The sequence below is a fragment of the Aspergillus pseudonomiae genome (genome assembly GCF_009193645.1).
Source record: "Aspergillus pseudonomiae strain CBS 119388 unplaced genomic scaffold BDV37scaffold_6, whole genome shotgun sequence".
Lineage (NCBI taxonomy): Eukaryota > Fungi > Ascomycota > Eurotiomycetes > Eurotiales > Aspergillaceae > Aspergillus > Aspergillus pseudonomiae.
This window is the reverse complement of record NW_022475998.1, coordinates 568,384-586,132: the sequence shown is the minus strand read 5'-3', so window position 1 is coordinate 586,132 and position 17,749 is coordinate 568,384. Positions and strand designations below refer to the sequence as shown.

General features: G+C 50.1%; 9 protein-coding genes and 1 non-coding gene across 10 annotated transcripts; 6 read left to right on the top strand and 4 right to left on the bottom strand.

The window, feature by feature from the left end:
- Positions 1-134: 134 nt before the first annotated feature.
- BDV37DRAFT_296024 (flavin-containing monooxygenase) lies at positions 135-1,739 on the top strand (the record flags this gene model as incomplete). Its single annotated transcript, XM_032090023.1, has 7 exons — positions 135-254; positions 359-574; positions 641-767; positions 817-1,133; positions 1,223-1,505; positions 1,562-1,609; positions 1,693-1,739. 7 exons carry the CDS (start codon positions 135-137, stop codon positions 1,737-1,739), a joined length of 1,158 nt encoding a protein of 385 aa, XP_031945887.1.
- A 69-nt stretch (positions 1,740-1,808) lies between these two features.
- Positions 1,809-3,631, top strand: BDV37DRAFT_296022 (putative MFS transporter; the record flags this gene model as incomplete). The annotated part of the gene is made up of 6 exons (XM_032090022.1): positions 1,809-2,114; positions 2,162-2,452; positions 2,498-2,522; positions 2,579-2,751; positions 2,797-3,240; positions 3,286-3,631. The coding sequence occupies exons 1-6, from the start codon at positions 1,909-1,911 to the stop codon at positions 3,629-3,631; spliced, it is 1,485 nt and encodes a 494-aa protein (XP_031945886.1). The 5' UTR covers positions 1,809-1,908.
- A 364-nt stretch (positions 3,632-3,995) lies between these two features.
- Positions 3,996-5,090, top strand: BDV37DRAFT_279051 (uncharacterized protein; the record flags this gene model as incomplete). Its single annotated transcript, XM_032086244.1, has 3 exons — positions 3,996-4,136; positions 4,222-4,841; positions 4,940-5,090. 3 exons carry the CDS (start codon positions 3,996-3,998, stop codon positions 5,088-5,090), a joined length of 912 nt encoding a protein of 303 aa, XP_031945885.1.
- Positions 5,091-5,509: 419 nt separating this feature from the next.
- On the bottom strand, positions 5,510-8,093 carry BDV37DRAFT_296021 (terpenoid cyclases/protein prenyltransferase alpha-alpha toroid; the record flags this gene model as incomplete). The annotated part of the gene is made up of 5 exons (XM_032090021.1): positions 5,510-5,600; positions 5,657-5,853; positions 5,910-7,158; positions 7,245-7,711; positions 7,863-8,093. 5 exons carry the CDS (start codon positions 8,091-8,093, stop codon positions 5,510-5,512), a joined length of 2,235 nt encoding a protein of 744 aa, XP_031945884.1.
- Positions 8,094-9,192: 1,099 nt separating this feature from the next.
- On the top strand, positions 9,193-11,003 carry BDV37DRAFT_296019 (cytochrome P450; the record flags this gene model as incomplete). The annotated part of the gene is made up of 5 exons (XM_032090020.1): positions 9,193-9,255; positions 9,304-10,092; positions 10,144-10,407; positions 10,511-10,677; positions 10,733-11,003. The coding sequence occupies 5 exons, from the start codon at positions 9,193-9,195 to the stop codon at positions 10,896-10,898; spliced, it is 1,449 nt and encodes a 482-aa protein (XP_031945883.1). The 3' UTR covers positions 10,899-11,003.
- A 418-nt stretch (positions 11,004-11,421) lies between these two features.
- On the bottom strand, positions 11,422-12,468 carry BDV37DRAFT_279048 (uncharacterized protein; the record flags this gene model as incomplete). The annotated part of the gene is made up of 3 exons (XM_032086243.1): positions 11,422-11,760; positions 11,816-12,084; positions 12,153-12,468. 3 exons carry the CDS (start codon positions 12,466-12,468, stop codon positions 11,422-11,424), a joined length of 924 nt encoding a protein of 307 aa, XP_031945882.1.
- Positions 12,469-13,638: 1,170 nt separating this feature from the next.
- Positions 13,639-13,786, top strand: BDV37DRAFT_t32. The gene has a single exon. It is a non-coding gene; the product is annotated as a tRNA-Thr (tRNA).
- Positions 13,787-13,831: 45 nt separating this feature from the next.
- On the bottom strand, positions 13,832-15,098 carry BDV37DRAFT_296017 (uncharacterized protein; the record flags this gene model as incomplete). Its single annotated transcript, XM_032090019.1, has 2 exons — positions 14,294-15,098; positions 13,832-14,223 (listed from the first exon to the last, which is right to left on the bottom strand). The coding sequence occupies exons 1-2, from the start codon at positions 14,769-14,771 to the stop codon at positions 13,832-13,834; spliced, it is 870 nt and encodes a 289-aa protein (XP_031945881.1). The 5' UTR covers positions 14,772-15,098.
- Positions 15,099-15,607: 509 nt separating this feature from the next.
- BDV37DRAFT_279046 (uncharacterized protein) lies at positions 15,608-15,979 on the bottom strand (the record flags this gene model as incomplete). Its single annotated transcript, XM_032086242.1, has 1 exon — positions 15,608-15,979. The coding sequence occupies one exon, from the start codon at positions 15,977-15,979 to the stop codon at positions 15,608-15,610; it is 372 nt and encodes a 123-aa protein (XP_031945880.1).
- A 463-nt stretch (positions 15,980-16,442) lies between these two features.
- Positions 16,443-17,213, top strand: BDV37DRAFT_279045 (FMN-dependent dehydrogenase-domain-containing protein; the record flags this gene model as incomplete). The annotated part of the gene is made up of 5 exons (XM_032086241.1): positions 16,443-16,512; positions 16,570-16,638; positions 16,699-16,952; positions 17,023-17,080; positions 17,128-17,213. 5 exons carry the CDS (start codon positions 16,443-16,445, stop codon positions 17,211-17,213), a joined length of 537 nt encoding a protein of 178 aa, XP_031945879.1.
- Between the last annotated feature and the right edge of the window lie 536 nt (positions 17,214-17,749).

The following is a 17,749-nucleotide window of genomic DNA, read 5'->3' as shown; positions in this document are numbered from 1 at the left end:
ATCATGCATCATGCAGGGGATCATCTGACGAGCTCACTTCTATGAGGTAGGCTATCATGTAAACGGTGGGAAAGTATTACAGAGACAAAAAGACCGCAGCTAGGTCTCCCTATACAGCCAAAGTCACCACCACTATGAGTGACCCAGCAGGGAAATTCACAGTCCCACCGTACAGTCAAATCGCATGTATTGGAACTGGTCTCTCTGTGATTGCATTAGGCGTGATGCTTAAGAGATGGTATTCCCTTGAAGACGTTCGTTTCTTTGAACGTCACAGCGATTGTGGCGGCACTTGTCACATAAATTCCTACCCAGGTATACTTCACCACACAGCTTGACATAATTTTCCTAACCGTAGAGTCTACGCTGTGCCTGTGATGTCCCATCCGCGCTCTATTCATGCTCATTCCATCCAAATCCTAGATGGACGAAGTTGATGCCCTCATACAAAGAAATAAAAGCATACCAAGATGAAGCCGTCGAAGCCTACCGCCAGAGGGGCAAGATGAGCTTTTCCACTGAAGTCAGGGAATATGTCTGGAGAGAGTATGCAAATCTTTGGTGTCTGACCCTTGTTAACCTTACAACGGGGGATATCTCCTATCACGAGTGCCAAATACTGTTTGCTGCAACGGGGTAGCTGGTAGAGCCTCGCCCCTGTGACATCCCTGGTGCTGAGACATTTCGAGGAGCCATCTTCCACTCGGCAAGGTGGAGACATGATGTATCTCTCGAGGGAAAGAAGATTGTTGTGCTTGGGAAGGGATGTTTGTTTTTGTGGCCCCAGATATTACCCATGAGGCTAACACACTCCAGGCACGGCTGCGCAAATTGTTCCTGCAATTGTTGATAAGACGGAGTCACTCCACCAGATCATCCGCTCCAGGCACTGGGTACTTCCAGCTGCCAACCTCACCTACCCTCCTCTTCTCCAATGGATATTCCAATTCATTCCTCTAGCCACGGCGCTCCATCGTCTTCATAGCTTCTTGGTGGCCGGTAATGACTTTCGTTTATTCCCAATGACAAAGGCGGCCGCAAAGCGCCGCGAGAGCCGAAGGAAGGTGACAGAGACGTATATGCGCGAGACTGCCCCAGAGAAATATCATGACCTCCTAATCCCGGACTATGATGTGGGCTGCAAGCGACGGATCTTTGATCCAGAATATCCCAAGTCCTTACACAACGAAATGTAGATATGACTGACGCTAAAATCATCGAGATAGCTCCGGGTGGCTTAAAGACCAAGAACAAATTCATCCCTGCAGATGTCATCATTCTGGCCACTGGCTACCAAACCAACCAGTTTTCTCCATACATGAGCGTGCACGGCAAGGAAGGAACTCTAGAAATGCATTGGAAGCGGTACGACGGACCCCGCACATATGAACGCTCTATTATCAGTGGTTTTCCTAATTACTGTCTCCTTGGACTAAATCCTGCAACTGGCCATACCTCTGCATTGATGGCAGCAGAGAAGGATAGCTATCCATCCCGGGATAAAAGTTTCTTGCTACCGGCTTTAGTTCCGTGAACTATGCTCTTCGCATCTTGAAGCCAGTCCTCGATGGCACAGCGACCTCAGTTGAACTAAAGCATACCAGGGAAGGTTGGTGGAGACGAAGGGTTTTTGTGTGTCCACAATGAGCCTCTTTGATACATGTAGGCACTAGTAGAACATGGCCGAGGAAGACCCCGAACACGTTTACCAATATAAGGCCAGACACCCCGCGCCGTAGTGGATATCATCCAGAGTGCTGGTTTGGCAGATCCGGGGCAAAGCTACCCCGAGCAAGCTTCCCCCGCGTCGGCGATTGCGGGGAAATCGGACATGCGCCGATTGAAAAGTCACCACACATCCTAAATCCAGGGTCATTCCGGTTGATATGATTCTTTCAACCACCCAACATGACAAAACAGGAGGAAGTTCTCGCCGAATATCATGAGAATGCTCAAAAGGTTGAGCAGTCCGAACAAGATGTGATTTATCAGACTTACGTCTCCCAAAGTCCGGAATGGCACCGGAAGATGACCCGACAGCTCCTCCGCAAGGTGGATGTGCATCTCCTGCCATGCCTAATCGTCATGTACTTGCTGAACTTTCTGGATCGGAAGTAGGTACACTCCTCATTCATCCACCGCGGCGAAACTGACAAAGTAGCAATTTGTCTCAAGCCCGACTGGGCACTCTGGAGAAGGACCTGAACATGAAAGGGACAGACTATAATCTCGCGACCAGCATCCTCTTTGTGGGATACCTTCTCATGCAGCTACCGTCTAATCTCCTCCTCACACGGGTGCGGCCTTCGTTGTTTCTGGGGATCACAATGGCCATCTGGGGGGTGATATCAGCCTGTCAGGCTGCCACTCATTCCTTTACAGGCTTGGTCCTCGCACGATTCTTCCTCGGCTTTGTGGAGGCCCCGTTCTTTCCTGGGGCCATTATGCTCATGTAATTCGACATCGGCCGCGAATGGGACAATGCTGATCAGATCAGGTCGAGTTGGTACACCCGCCAAGAGGTATGCTTCGAGGGTCATCGGCCCCAGATCTGATCCGAATGCTGACTCGTCTTTAGCTGAGCCATCGAATTGCCTGGTTTTACGCCGGAAGCTCATTGGCCAACGCATTTGGCGGTTTGATCGGTGCCGGTGTCCTGGGCAATCTAGACGGTGCCCATAACATATCCGGATGGCGATGGTTATTCATCATCGAAGGGTGCGTCACTGTGGGAATATCGCTGGTGTCCATGTAGGTGCATTGTACTTCTTCTCAAAGAAAATGCTAACGGTCCAGTCTCCTTCTGCCGAATTACCCTGCCACCACATCCTGGCTTGATGAGACGGAGAAGTTATATGCGCAATGGCGCCTCATCCATGACGCGGGAGAAGCCGACGAAGCCAAGTCGAACAATCTCCGCGAGGCGCTATGGCTGGTATTTTCCGACAAGCGCATCTACCTGTTCATCTTGCTCCAACACACCTCGCTCCTGTCGCAAAACTTCCAGTATTTCTTCCCAACGATTGTCCAGACGCTCGGCTATGGGAATATCGAGACTTTGTTGATCACCGCGCCGGTTTGGATTGCCACCTTTATTGTCTCTCTTCTAGTGACATGGTCGTCAGGCCGGACGAACGATCGCGGTCTGCATATTATATCATTGATGCTCGTCAGTGTAGTCGGATGCGTGATCTGTACCGCGACCACGAATATCGGTGCCAAGTTCTTTGGCATGTTTCTGTATGTATCACTGTCCATTCAAGGCCGACAGGACTGACTGTGTAGAATGCCGATGGGCGCCGTTTCCGCCTACCAGATCATTATCGCATGGGTGGCCAATTCCTTCCCCCGGCCCCTCGTGAAACGGTCCGCAGCGATCGCGACGGCAAACATGATTGGCAACACGGCATCCATCTATGGCAGTTACATGTGGCCGTCGTCCGCCGGTCCGCGGTACATCGCGGGTGGTAGTGCGACGGCCGGTATCGCGCTCTTGGTCGCAATCCTAGCATTTGTCATTCGGATGGTCCATGCCCGGATGAATAGGCGTCTCGACATGGCCCAGGAGAGCGATCAAGGTGAAGCTGGCGGATTGGGAGGAAACCATACAGGGATTAGATACATCTTGTAGATCTCTTCTTATGAAAATGAGCGATTCCCTTGTAGATTTTTATATATATTTATAGTTGAATAAACACTTACATTGGGTGAGATAATCATGCAGTGCCGTCAAGCTTCTGAGCCTCGCACTTCTTGGCATACATGCCTCCTTTTCCAACCAGCTCGCTGTGCGTCCCGGCCTTCACAACCTTGCCAGCGTAGAAGACGAAGATGCAGTTAGCGTCGCGAACGGTCAAGGCGATGCGCCACCGCAATGGTGATACGATTGCAGGATGACGCTGCCTGCAGTAGCGCGCCCTGAATGGGCTTCTCTGACTCGGTATCTAAGGCGCTCGTCGCCTTGTCCAGTAGGACCACGCTGGGCTTGGATCAATATGGCCAGCATGCAGGGCCGGATATACGACGACATCTACAGTCCAGGAGCCCTCAGGCAGCCTGCGCACATCCGGACGTCTCATGCCCGGGCTCTTGCGTCGGAGTTAAAAACTGCCATGCCACATGCGCAAGACATCCACGTGAGTTCGTTCCGACTACCTGCTTAGGATGATGCAGTTGTCCCAATCGCTCCTCGAGACTATGCTGACGGCTGACTGGCCACAGGACCATTACGAGGCGAGCAAAGGGCAAGTTCTCGGACCGGATTACCACGAAATTGCAAAACGTTCCGATAGAGTCATCGGCCTTTCTATGCTTACGCTCATCTACCGGAGCATTGCCCCTGGGTGCCCATCGATGTCCGCATTTTGTCAAGAATGCATCGATGCCGCCAGAGATACCCTTCAAGAACACGACCGATGCGTCGCGGTGATAACAAAGGCGCGAGAGAAGACGGTGTTCCTGGAAGCATACATCAACTGGTTGGTTTCGATAATACCTCGTTTTGTTGTCGACCAGATTGTTCTGACAGGGCGATCCAGGACCATCACCCAGTCTCCCTTCATCCTCTTCATCATTCTGTTTTGCCACATCATCGAAATGCCCGAAGTCTCAGACCTCGAGCACATGAGAGGCCTCGTCGAGAAGCTCAAGCCTACATCAAACTCCCGTGCACATAGCACATGCAGCAAGCAACATCGCCTCTTCAGGGTGTTGTATGACGTCGCAGCCAAATATCTCGAGGTCAAACCCCGCGCGGACGGGGGGCCTGGGGTCGATAGCTCGCCAGGAGTATGCCGATCTGTTCGTTCGCCGGAACGGCCTCGAACGGTCTTGGGCTTGGTGTATTAGACTCTAGAGGAATCATGGGAGACCCAGGGACCACAAACACTGCAGATTCTTCTGGACACATCTCATCACATGGCGAGGCTGACGGGGACAGAATGGGGCTTGTCGATGGGCTGGTCGCACCCACGGCATTACAGAACACGGCATTCGGGGATGTGGAGGTGGAAATGGATCTCTCCGGAGCTCAGCTTTGGGACTGGTTTACCAAGAACCAGGCCATCATGAGGATGCTTGAAGATACATAGAACAAGGCAGTGAGAGGTGAAAACTGGTGGGAATCAAAGGCGAAACTGCACTGCCCTTTTAGTGGAGGCTCAGTCACAGACCGGTGATGGTGCAGCACTGTTTACTCTACTGATCTAAAGATAGAGAGAATTGGTAGATCACCACTTTTGGATCAGGGTGCCATTGGACCTCAACGTGCTGATGTGAAGAATCAAGATACTTTTGACAAAGCTACTGAAAGCATTCCGCTCTAGCATGAGGGCACTACCTTTCTTGTGGAGGGTCTGACCTTCTCACCAAGCGCTCCGTATGCTATTCGCTAATTAAACTGAGTTTATCTCACCGGGTGATTAACCGCGAGCCGGTCGCGAGTAGCTAAGTGATATTAGCATGCTCTGACTGTAGTGCAATCTAGTACTGGATACGCATACTGCCTGAATCAGAGCAGCTTCTCGTCGCCATATCTCTGCTTGTAGAGGGCAATGGCCCTGATAGGGAACGAGTAGGTATAATTATGATATAATAGTTGACTGTAACGAACATCATCAGGATCCCATCTCATTCCTCAGGGGGTTCCATGACTTACCAGGTGAAGATTCCTGCTCCCACGCCTGATTCCTGTTCCCATTCGCCATTTGGCTTTTGTCGGCTCATGATAAGCTGAATTCCTCTCTTGATGGGCTCAGGATCGGGATAGTCGGCATATAGCAGTGCCATACAGCACCAGGCGGTTTGAACCACATGGGATGCTTCTGCTTGCACATACCGTTTCTTGAGAATGGACTGGAAATGGTTTGGATTAGCAGTCATGTACGCTACTCAATAGTTCGATGACGTACCTCAATGGTTTCCCCCCATCCGCCGTCCTGTTTTTGCTTGCCAATGAGAAAGTCGCACCCCTTCCTGACAACAAGATGGTTTTCGTATGTCTCCCCTACACAGTGAAGAGCCTCCATGGCAAAAAAGGCACCGTAAGTGTAAGCAATCCCCCAAGAGGCAAGCCAACCTCCATCAGGATGCTGGTTCTGATGGATAAAGTTCGCACCACGGTCAATGGCGCGAGCCACTTCCTCTGCTCGGTAGGTGCTATCGCGCTCCTTGAAGAGGCTCAGTGCAGTGATGCAGGACGACGTGCATTCCGTGTAATCATACTCCGTCATCACGTTGGCAAAAAGCTCAGTTCCATTCAAACATTCCATGAAAGGGCCGCTGCGAATGGGCTCGAAAGCGCTATACCCTCCAGTTGCGTTTTGGATCATGAGCAGATTATCGATTCCTAGCCGGATATTCCCCTCCGTGCTAAGCCGAGGAATGTTCGTTTGACTTTCCACCAGCAGAATAGCTTTTAATGCCTCCCCGGTACAGTCCGAGCACGTCGTTCCATTATATCTCGTGGTGAATGGCCACCCGCCTAGGCGACTGGGACGATAGCATGGAGGTGAATCAGGCCAATCTTCAAGGAATTGCTGCTCAAGCAGGAATTTGTAGGCATCTTCGATGCAGCACCTCAGGTCTGGATGGTCTGCCAATCCGGACGTTGCAAAAGTTTGAAGGGCAAAAGAAGTCTCCCAAACGTGGCCGCCATGAATACTCTGGGATTGCATGCCTTGTGAACTGATCCAAAGATATTCCAGAGTTATGTCTTGATTCTGTTGTACCCTCTTGGAGTTGGGCCCTTCCTCGCAATAGAAGACAATCATATTCAAGAAACAGTCCAAACTGATTGCTCCAGTGCTGTTGAATGTTTTATCGGACGCCTTCACAACTTCCAAGGCAGTTCGCTCGGCATGTTCAGTCAGGATTCTGGGACGTAACCACGGATTCCACACATTGGACAAGGTCCAATTAATCGTGCGCAGAAGGCGGCCCTGCGGCTGGTGACGCTCACACTCGAGGACGGATCCACGCAGAGAGGCAAAGTCGAGAGACGAATATGGCTGCGTAAATATCTCTTCTCTAATTTCATCTAAAAGAGGGTTTGATGGGATGGTGAACCTTTTACTAGAGAGATAGCACATGGGCAAATAGACTTGGCGGACAATGTTGAACCATCTCCATGGGCTGATCGGGGTCCACTCTGGGAGGAGCCTTGGGATTGTGACGAGAATTGTTAATAAAAACTGGTACTCTAGATAGAAACGAAGCGAAAGAGGTAGAGGTCAAATGAGCCTTACCAGAGTTCGACGGGATAAGGGTCGGTTCCTTCCCAACCATACAAGCCAAGAAGAGCGAGCCAGAACTTTGCCCAGCTGGGTAGATACGCCGCACCGCCCATATCCAAGAAGCATGCTCTTGCTTTAATGAGGTGCTCCTCGTCCGAGGGCACGCCCATTAGTCGAAGAGCAACATAGATCAACATGGTGCCCATAAGCGTGGTCTTACCCCCGGTGTGTGTAGGAAATCCACCGTCCGTTGGGTCCTGACTTTGAAAAAGATATTTGACCATCTCAATTGCGTACGCCTCATCAATCTCCGCACCAGTGATGTACCAGGACATGATAAGCATCGGAGTGACAAAGAGAATGCATTGCAAGTCAGCCGCCCAGCAGCCCCGTCCAGCGACTTGGAGACGGCTATGAAATCGCAGGCCATTGGATATGGATTGAGATGGGCTCTCTGCTGGCTCAAAATCTAGAATAGACTGGTATTGAGTTAGTATTAATTTTTTTTTTCTCAGAGATTGAGATGGAGAAAGGAAAAAGAAAGAAGAAAAAAATTAAAATAAGATTAAAATAAGATTAAATGACAAGCGGACACACAGCAGAAGGTAGGAGATGAAATTATGCACAAACCAGAGGAAGTCCTAGAAAGAATCGCGAAACAAGATCCTGTGGGCGAGAATCCCGTTCACTCTGGGAAGTCAGATATTTCCATTTTAAACGCCCAAGACCCTTTTCGACAACCAGGCGCCATGCCTCTGGATTCGTGTTGCGCGCCGAGAATGGGCGATGATCTGCTTGGGCATTGAGGCGATTCTTGATCTTCAGCGTATAGTTGGTAGGGAGCGTGGACTTGGGATCCATATTGTCTCTCTATTCTACCGCGAAAACAAAGAAAGGGAGACCTATGTAATTTTTGAGGTCCTCAGAATAGGTGTAGGGAATGCTCGATCTTATTGAAAGAAAGTTCAGTAGAATGTTGCATTTTAGGGACTGAACTTTTGCAGTGATGATAGTAAGACTACCAGTGCGCGCATGAAAACGGAAGCCAAAATTATTAAAGACAGCCCTTAATGTAAGCAGTGCACAAATGGGTTATACCATGTAACCATAATGACATGTTCTGTTGTATGATGGACCTATTGGAGCGACGATCAATGCCGAAGAGCTGTCTCGAGGGAAAAGAAGGGCAGGGTAGCCTTGATGCATACCGGCCCAACTCCTCCGTTGGCTTTCGATCTCCACATTTTCTCGAGTTGAAGGCTGGCTGACGTGTGACGTGTACACATTTTACTTCCAACGCCCGGTCAGTGAAGGTTGGTTGAAATGGGACAGAGACGTGTATCTCAACTGTGGTAAATAAACCTATTCGCCGCATGCGGATAAGACTGGTCTCATCCACAGAATCCAATGGGTCTGCGGAACAGTTCTCCGGTCAACAAATAGTCCAATAAGCATACATAGGGAATGCCAAGTAAAAGATCTAGACAGAAAGTAGTTAGGGCCTGAGTAGCCTCAGCCGCCTAGACCGCGCAGCAATCAATCAAAGTCAATGATTTCATTGAGCTCCGTTTAGAGCCCTAAAGATTCTATATTACGATCGATAGACAGCAATGCGCGAATAATCCATAGACTACTGTGAGATATCACTCCTGGAAATTTAAGAGTTGCGTGAGGTTGATCTATGGTAACTAATTAATCTATCAACATCTGGTGCAGGTGAGAATCTGCTTGTGGTGTAGCCACGGTCCAAGCGCGAAGATCGGTGACGGGGAACGTTCGCTTTCCCACTACGCTATTTAATTCCTGCAGGTTACTAGATCGGAATACTGAGACCCTTTGGCATCATTAATGCAACCATTTGGATTGTGGGCAGGAGTAGGTAGGTACTGTACGAGGTAGAACTGAATCGCGCACTTACGATCTCTTCTCAGACAAACATCCTCCCTAGAGTATTTCTACGATGTTGAGCAGTATTCATATCTCTCACAATGCCATCTCATGGGCGGTGACTTGTGCGGCAGCGGTAGGTTCGCCCTATACACATGGCGGTGCTTCTTTCTAATCGACCCAGATCACTCTTTACGTGGTGAGCAATGCTGTCTATAATATCTTTTTCCATCCGCTGGCCAGGTATCCTGGCCCGTTATCGCACGCCGCCTCACGGCTCCCGTACTTCATCCGTGTCTTCAAGGGCACTCTTCCGTTTGATATGCTCGACTTCCATCAACGCTATGGTGACATTGTTCGGATCGCCCCCGACGAGCTAGCCTTCTCCCACCCGGACGCATGGAAGGATATCTTGGGCCACAACAAGGGAGGCTTGTACCTAGAAAAGGCTAGCTGGTTCTACAGACCTCTGGAATATGACCAACCACATATTTTCAATGAGAGCCGCGAAGAGCACAGTCGTCTGCGGCGGCAATTGGCCCATAGCTTCTCCGACAAGGGGATGAGAGATCAAGAGCCGATGATCCGGGGGTATGTTGATCTTCTGCTGCAGAGGTTGTGCAAAGTTGGATGCGGAGAGAAGGCCGTTGATCTTTCCGCCTGGTACAATTATACAACCTTTGATATCATCGGCGATCTATCATTCGGTGAGTCATTCGGCTGTCTGAAGGGCTCCAGCTACGTCGAGTGGATTGAGAGTATCTTTATGGCGATACGCTTCGCCACTGTTCTCCAGGCCCTGTCATTCACTCCCCTATTCAAACAGGTCTTGCTGGCCTTGGTACCCCAATCAGTGCGCGAGAGGCGTGAGCGCCTCAATGAATTCACACGGCAAAAAATGCTTCGTCGGATGGCAATTGCGGAGGAGCGGCCTGACTTGATCGAAGGGCTTTTAAAGAAGAAAGAAGAGCTGGTACACACTTCCCTTGGATGATCTGGGGTAGCTACTAACGAGCTACTCCAGAATTTGACCGTCGACAAACTCACCGCGAATGCTGAGACTTTGGTTATCGCCGGCTCCGAGACGATGGCTACTTTGCTCTCCGGCGTCACATATCTCATTCTCAAAAACCCGGAAGCCTACCAGACTCTGGTAAAGGAAGTGCGATCGGCTTTCAACAGCGAGGAGGAGATCAACCTCTTGTCAGTTGCTAAATTACCGTACATGCTGGCCTGTCTGGACGAGGCATTGCGCATGTATCCACCTGGTGCTGTTGGCCCTCCTCGGGTCACTCCGAAGGGTGGAGCGGAAATCTTAGGAGCTCGCATTCCAGCAAGAGTATTTGCAATCCGGTTGATGGGTCCGTTCATGGCTAATATCGGCTGCATAGACATACGTTTCGATTCATCATTGGGCTCTCTATCGACGGGAGGAGTATTTCTCAGATCCACATACTTTCCACCCGGAACGATTCCTCCGGGACCCTCGGTTCTTGCATGATCGACGCGACGTCCTCCAACCGTTCCATATTGGTCCCCGAAGCTGTCTAGGTCGCAAGTAAGTAGATTATTCGGCTCCAGTGACAGATGATAACTGACCGATCCTCTTTCAGTCTCGCGTATAGCGAGATGCGCCTGATTTTAGCCCTCATGATCTTCAACTTTGACATGAAGCTGTCAGACGATTCGCAGGATTGGATTCGGCAGAAAAACATTTTAATGTGGCAACGGGGGCCGTTGAATGTGCATTTGACCCCTATCCATAGAAACAGTTCTTAATGGGTTGTCTATATATATCATCTTTCGTCAGGTCAGGAAAGTATGATTGCTGGGAAAACGGCAGGCGTTTGATGAGCCTTCAATGGAGCTGCTGCTGGTGTCCACGTCAAGACTGCTTCTTCATTCCAACTTGTGTCTAAAGAAACATGGGGCATCGCCCGAAATAGATGTGATCATCTAAACTAAGTCGAAAATACCTGCTGTAATGGTTATCTCCGGTATAGGCTATGATTGGGAAGAGTCAGTATCGTTGCTCTGTTGAATCCGTCCCACAGCGGACCTCTTCCATCCCTCGTTCGTGTTCTCCAACGATGGGGAGTTCATCTAAAGATAGAATAAATGGACACGGCCATACTGAGTGTGGATATGCGGTCCAAACTGTGGCTGAATCAAAGATTAGATGGACATTGTCGGGTACAAACAATACTCTGACTATAGATGAAAGTTGATCACACGGTAATCATTGCAAATACACATTTCCAACCAATATTGGGAGGAATAAAGCGCATCCGAGTCCCTTATTTCAAGGCTTGTATATGATACGGATATGGAGGTCGCCCGAAGCCATGCCATCCTCCGTACAATCCCCAAGCCCGCGCAAACGCAGTTTCAGGAGCTCGATCTCTGCCGTCGAGGGCCCTTCCCAATTGAATTGCAATACACCTTTGGCCTTCAACAAAGCCTGAAGATCATCCGGATCAAAGCAGATGTTGCAGGGCGACCGTCTCCTCTGATCCAGGATGGGTAGCCTATGGTTTACCCCATTCGATACCATGTGTCTATTCACGTAAACGCAGTACGTGTGGTCGTATCCGTAGTACTTCGCTCGGTGCATATAGCTATCGAATATATCCTGATCCAGCTGTTTGCTACTGTAAATAAGAAAGCTAGGTGATTCAGAGATGTGTCCAACGTACCGATTGGACTTGCAGCAGAAGATCGCGCTTCCCCCAGTTGACGTGTTCATCTCCACATCCCGCGAATACATACTCGACCCCTACTTGGATGCGTCCTCTGAAGCCTAGTTCATGCAAGACGATCTGTTCCTGTCCTCCACGGTAAACCCTTTGTTCCACATAGATCCTCGGGTCTGGGTGAGTTTCATCCTTTTTCGGGATGAACGCAGTCAGACGAACGGACCGCTGGCGTTCATAGACTGCATCGGGCTTCAAAACTTCCGTCTCATCTGACGTTCAGGGCCTGTTCAGCTTCTGTCTTTTCACCAGTGAGGTAACCAGCGGAGTAGCACCCTACCCGTAAAAAAAACCTTCCGAAACCGACATCCCCCGATCTCATTCCACTCGCGGCTCTGATCCTGACCCCTTGTAAAGATCGTGAGCGGATTGCTCCGGTGCGTCCCAAGCGCCTTGACCATGTGCTCGATGGGGCCGCTGATGATGGACTCGCCGATAATGCCCCTGGGGGGTATGGCGTGATTGACAGTGCTCTTCCGCATCGCCGATGGTGATGTTTCCTTTTTCACTCGCGTTGCCGATCGCTTGCTATGCAGGATGGGATTGTCATGGTCGTCAACATCATGCACCGTTGCTGCACGAGGGTCCAATTTCATGTTTGCTTTCTCTCCGCAGTGTGGTGGTTTGACAAGTCTTGTCTGCGACAGCGATGGAGATCCCCCAGTCGGCAGATATATATAGGTCAACATTACCCCGCAAGGCTGTGGTAGGATGTCCAGGTGGTGGGTTGGCTCTGGGAGTGATTGGACTCCTCTGCGCTAAAAGCCACTCGTTTATTTTAGGTCAATGTTGAAGCAGGTCAACATGAGAATCGCGTGGTGAGCTAACAAGGTGGGCCAATCGCACGCATCATCTTGGCCAGGTTCAGCATCCTGAGGCCCAATTAGCACGGCCTATCTAATAGGTATCCGGGGGTTCGGGACCCAATGAGTAGAATGCTAGAAATGCCGAGGCTGAGATTGACATCCAGGGGATGTCGGGAGCATGGGATGGTTATGGTGTTTTGAAGCCCTACATGATATACCACCGTCCTTGCTATGGCTTTGTCTTTGGAAGACGGAGATTAACGAACCCAACCTCCTTGACGTTGATAGGACTGGACCTTTGACACCATGGACGAATGGACGAATGTCACCGCGTAGTGGCCTGGCCACCCGATGACAAGACCATTTCCACCGATTCATCCAGGCTGCTACACTGCCTAGAGTCTAGACTGAAAAGCAAAGAAAGATTCAACATCGGACAAGACAAGTAGAACGGGGGATGCCTGAGGACAGACATCGCGTTGGAGGCTGTGACCGCCTGCTACAAGGGGCAGTCTATTGATTCGACCACCACTCGCGCAAAACGCGACACGGATGTCGTGTAGAACCCGAACTCGTGTCTCCTGGGGTTCTGGATGCTTGTTGCGTTGATATGTACGTGTCAAAGAGTGTAAAGAGCAGAACGAATATCTTCTGGGGAAGTTTTGGCGGTCGGGGGTCGTATGTTCACGAGAAGGTGCAATGGGGCAATGGACCCCAATTTACAATATATATACATGGAGAAGCCAGCACCGAACTTCGTGGCTCAGCAACTGGTCGCAACCATTACAATCAGAACTTCAAGTATGACAGAAAATACTTTCCAAGGGAGAAAACACGGATTAATTGTACCATTTTCTCTTCCAATAGTCTGCGTTTGCTGGCAGGTGTGTTTCTTTGTTGGAGATTCCCCTTTGTGTCTTTCTTTTATCTACGCTGATTTGGAAGAAGAAAACATCCACCGCCCGGATGGTCTAGTGGTATGATTCGCGCTTAGTAAGCCTCCCATTAGTGACCGATTCGTTTGCTTGCAATTTACTAACAACATCTCCAGGGGTTCACCCAAAGCATTGACTGCGCGAGGTCCCCGGTTCGATCCCGGGTTCGGGCCTATCTTTTTCTTTCTTTTTCTGGTTTGTTAATTGTTTGATAAAATCTATTTGTCCACCACCACATCAACACTGTTGGTCACAGAGTCAAACACCTCCAGGGCGTGGTCGAGATACTCCTTGGCTCCCTTGAGGCGAAGAGTCATATCACTCCCCAACGGCAGCAGTTTCTCCGTCTCGTGTCCCTCGCCTTCACCTTCGCCAACTACAACCTGATATAACGCCTGCATGGCCTTGTCTTTGTCGCCATTGGGCTTAATTTTTCCGCTCAGCAGCAGCTCTTGGATCTGCTCAGTAACGGTGCCTTTGTAGTCGTCGGGGAGAGGGGTCTTGCCCAGCACTACAGACTGGGGCATATTGGTGTTGAAAGTCCCCAGAACAACAGTCAGGGTACGAATCTTGAAGGGAGCAACCTCCTTGGCCAGGATCTTGGTGAGAGCTAGAGTGCCATTGTGAGTCACAAGGAAGATCAACAACGAGAATTTCCGCGAGTAGAGGATCTGACATACCGTCCAGACCAGCCTTAGCACCCCCATAGACTCCCATCGTCGGGATCCCATCGAGGGAAGCGCCACTGCTCATGTTGACAATGACACCGGATCGACGTTGCCGCATGTGAGGCAGAACTGCACGGATCAGGCGCAGGGGCCCAAAGTACATGGTCTCCATCTGGGCGCGAATCTCCTCATCGGTGCTGGTTTCAATCGGTGCGTAAATAGAACCCCCCGCGTTGTTCACAAGGACGTCAATCTGTTCTCCGCCCTCCTCAAGCTTGGTAATCACATCGCTGTTCTCGGCGCTATCAACATCGAGTTGGACCCATTTGCCTCCCTTCCCCTCGACTTCTGCGACTAGATCGGGGGTGCGAGAAGGGTTGCGCGAGGTGGCAATGACCCTGTGGCCACCAGCCTGAGCGGCGCGAGTGAGGGACAGGCCAAAGCCAGATGAGCAGCCGGTGATGAGCCAGGTGAGCTTCTTCGAGCCCATGATGGATGGAAAGATATGCTGTAGTTAATGGTATGAGCGTAATCCCCCAAAGGATACACAGGCTAGATTTATACGGGAAGCCCTAACGGAGATAGCGGACTTTACCAGATGGAAGTTGTAACTCCGTCGACAGGGATGGATTGATTGTTTTCTACTTGGGGTTGGACGAAGTTTAATTTTCACTCCCCAACGCTTGCTGTCTAGTCCTACCGTCCAGTGATACGCAAATGGTATGATGTTACTAGACGTGTCCAGATAAAGCTCTTTTGTGTAGGGTCCCTATCATTCTCGTGTTCTTTCCCCCATCGGGAACTGGCTGCACTCAGCTCGTGCTCTTTCGGCTCCGAATGCTCTAAACTCAATGGGCACCCAATTACCTCCTTCGCTTACAACTAGATGTTTAAGATGATTCCGAAGTTGAACTGCTGCGACATTCTTTGAGTCAATGGGCGGCCGTTGTGGCGAGCAATTCCCTCGCGCGATACGATCTCACTAGTCTCACAGCTAAGAGAAGACCCGAGCAGGGTTTGCGCGAGGCGAAGCAATTTTAGATCCATAGCGCCTCACGGGTATAATAGTACCAGCTGAGCTTACCGTGCAAGGCTTCTGTATATAAGTCAATCTAGGTAGGCTCTACAGCTTGCGTTTATGGATCACAAGTAACATAGGGGCTCGTTCGCCATATGAGCATATTATTGAATACCCTAGTCTACTCTGATGACGAGTGAGACAGCAATTACTTGAACTTGCCACGGTTAGCATATATACCCCGAATTTCGTCACTATTAAAGCTTTGCTTGCTCCGCAGTACTCAATTTACATCTTAAAGGGTCGGCTTACTCCCATCTCCCGTGGGCATGACCAGTAGATAGGACCAGGGAGGAAACCGTCCCCATTGGCCCCGTGACGAAGGAGACACCAGAACAAACGCATTGATATACCAGGTCCTTCATCACGAAGCCAGAATCGACCCACCCTGCGTCTTTATTCCGGTAGCCACAAACAGGATCGTCATTGAAGGTGGGATATATCTGTCTCACATCCTCGGAGCCATGGAAGGGCTCGACGGTCTCTCCGAAACCATCCAACGTGCGTTTACACCCGTCAATGCAAGAATAGGAGCTGGATCGAGCAACCATGGCCAACCCGCTCCGGTGGAAATACTTTCTCCAATCTGCCTCCCACTGTTCCATTGCCTCAAACGCCATGTTGGAGTAAAACGGGTCCGCATAGTTGGCCCGAAGTAGCCGAGACGTATCGACGCTTGATCTATCTGGAGCTGGAGGAAGAATTCAGTCCAAGACAGTGACATGGTCATAGCCTCGCTTCCTTAGTTCAAAGGCGAACGTTAAGCCAAACAACCCGCCACAGACGATCAAGATTTTGTCCCATTTTCTCACCACATTCTCGGAGAGAGCAACCCGGTCCATGCTAGAGTTATGTGCCTTTCCCTAGATCCTGGTTTCAGTAGGCACGAAGGATACTCCTGACTAAATGGAGAAGTTGAGAGCGTGTGGATGGAAGAAGCGATGGTCTGTGGCCCAGCTTACTTGGGACTGACTATACTTTCTTAGAGAAGCTGGATATAGGGCCTTCTTTCTGTCCGTAGACTTTCCTCTTATTGGCCAGAGATTGAATTAGTCTCGCAATGGCTTTGTCTTGCCAGAGCATATGTCATGGCCAAACCTCAACTTCAGTGGGAAGGACAGTTTCTTCAACGAGGATGGTGGGAAGTCCTATGGTAAGCCCATTCCAAAAAAAAAAGCCCCGCCATTCTTGCTAAGTGATCAGATGCCAGTCTTGAGTGGGAGAACTTCATTCCGTGGCTGCGTCAAAACACGACTTTTACCTATATGGCCTAAGGGGGGTATGTTTGCAAGCTCGACTGTGTCACTCTTATATCTCGAATCTGACAATACGGGTGCAGTAAATACGAAGGAGGATGTTGAAATGGCGATAGAATATGGGGTCGATGGAGTCGTGATCTCCAACCATGGAGGATGGCAGTTAGACGGCGTTCCGGCTGCCATTGATGCCCTTAGAGAATGTGAGCCTGTCACACGAAGAAAGATCCAAATTGCCTTAGAGGGTGGGATCCGGCGTGGATCAGGCACCTTTAAGGCTTTGGCTCTCGGGGCACAGCATTGTTTTGTTGGGCGCGTCCCGCTTTGGGGTCTGGCGGTAGGATTCCTAACCCTTGGTCGTTGATATTGGGCTATGATGACCTCGTGTTCTTACTGTGATTTGACAGTATAACGACCAAAACGGCGTCGAGCTGTCTATGAAGACCACGATGGCACTAGCTGGGGGTGTGAACCGTATATCGCTTTTTTTGCGCGTTGCTAACTAGCCCCAGTTGTCGGACAATTGCAGATATACGATGAAGTCATCTTTCTGTGCTTCAAGCCGACAGGACACTTGCCCGTCTGTGAGAAGGTATAATTCTGGCCTCGTACACAAATAGTTCAGAGGGGATGCTAAACCAATAAGATACTTCTATTTCAGCCAGCTTCTAATGTTATATTTAGTTTCAGTTGACCTTCCCTTTATCTCCAACTGTTATGTCACGTCACAATGTCACGAAACCCATGTTAGGTCTTCCATAGAGTGGAACTAGTTTCTTTGTTACTTGGCCACCCGTAAGCCCTATCCCAAGTTCTCCTAAGCTTTGGAAGCATTTGATTGAGTAGCCACTCCGGGACTAAGTAGTCGCTAGTTACTCCTCGATTCTAGCCTCCCAGCCTCTTAACTTTAGGAAGAATCGCCACCTATGGCATGCTCGCAACCCCCCGTGTAGTACGACCCGCAGGAAATGTTGGCCCTGTGCGTACTTTTGTGCTGAAGAGAACAAAGGGGGAGAGAAAAGGAGAGAGAATCCCATCAACTTACTTCCCTGGTTGCCATTCCTGCCCAACGTCGTATTCTCTGCCTAAATACACAACCTTTTCTAGCCACGCCTGCCACACCCCCGGAAAATT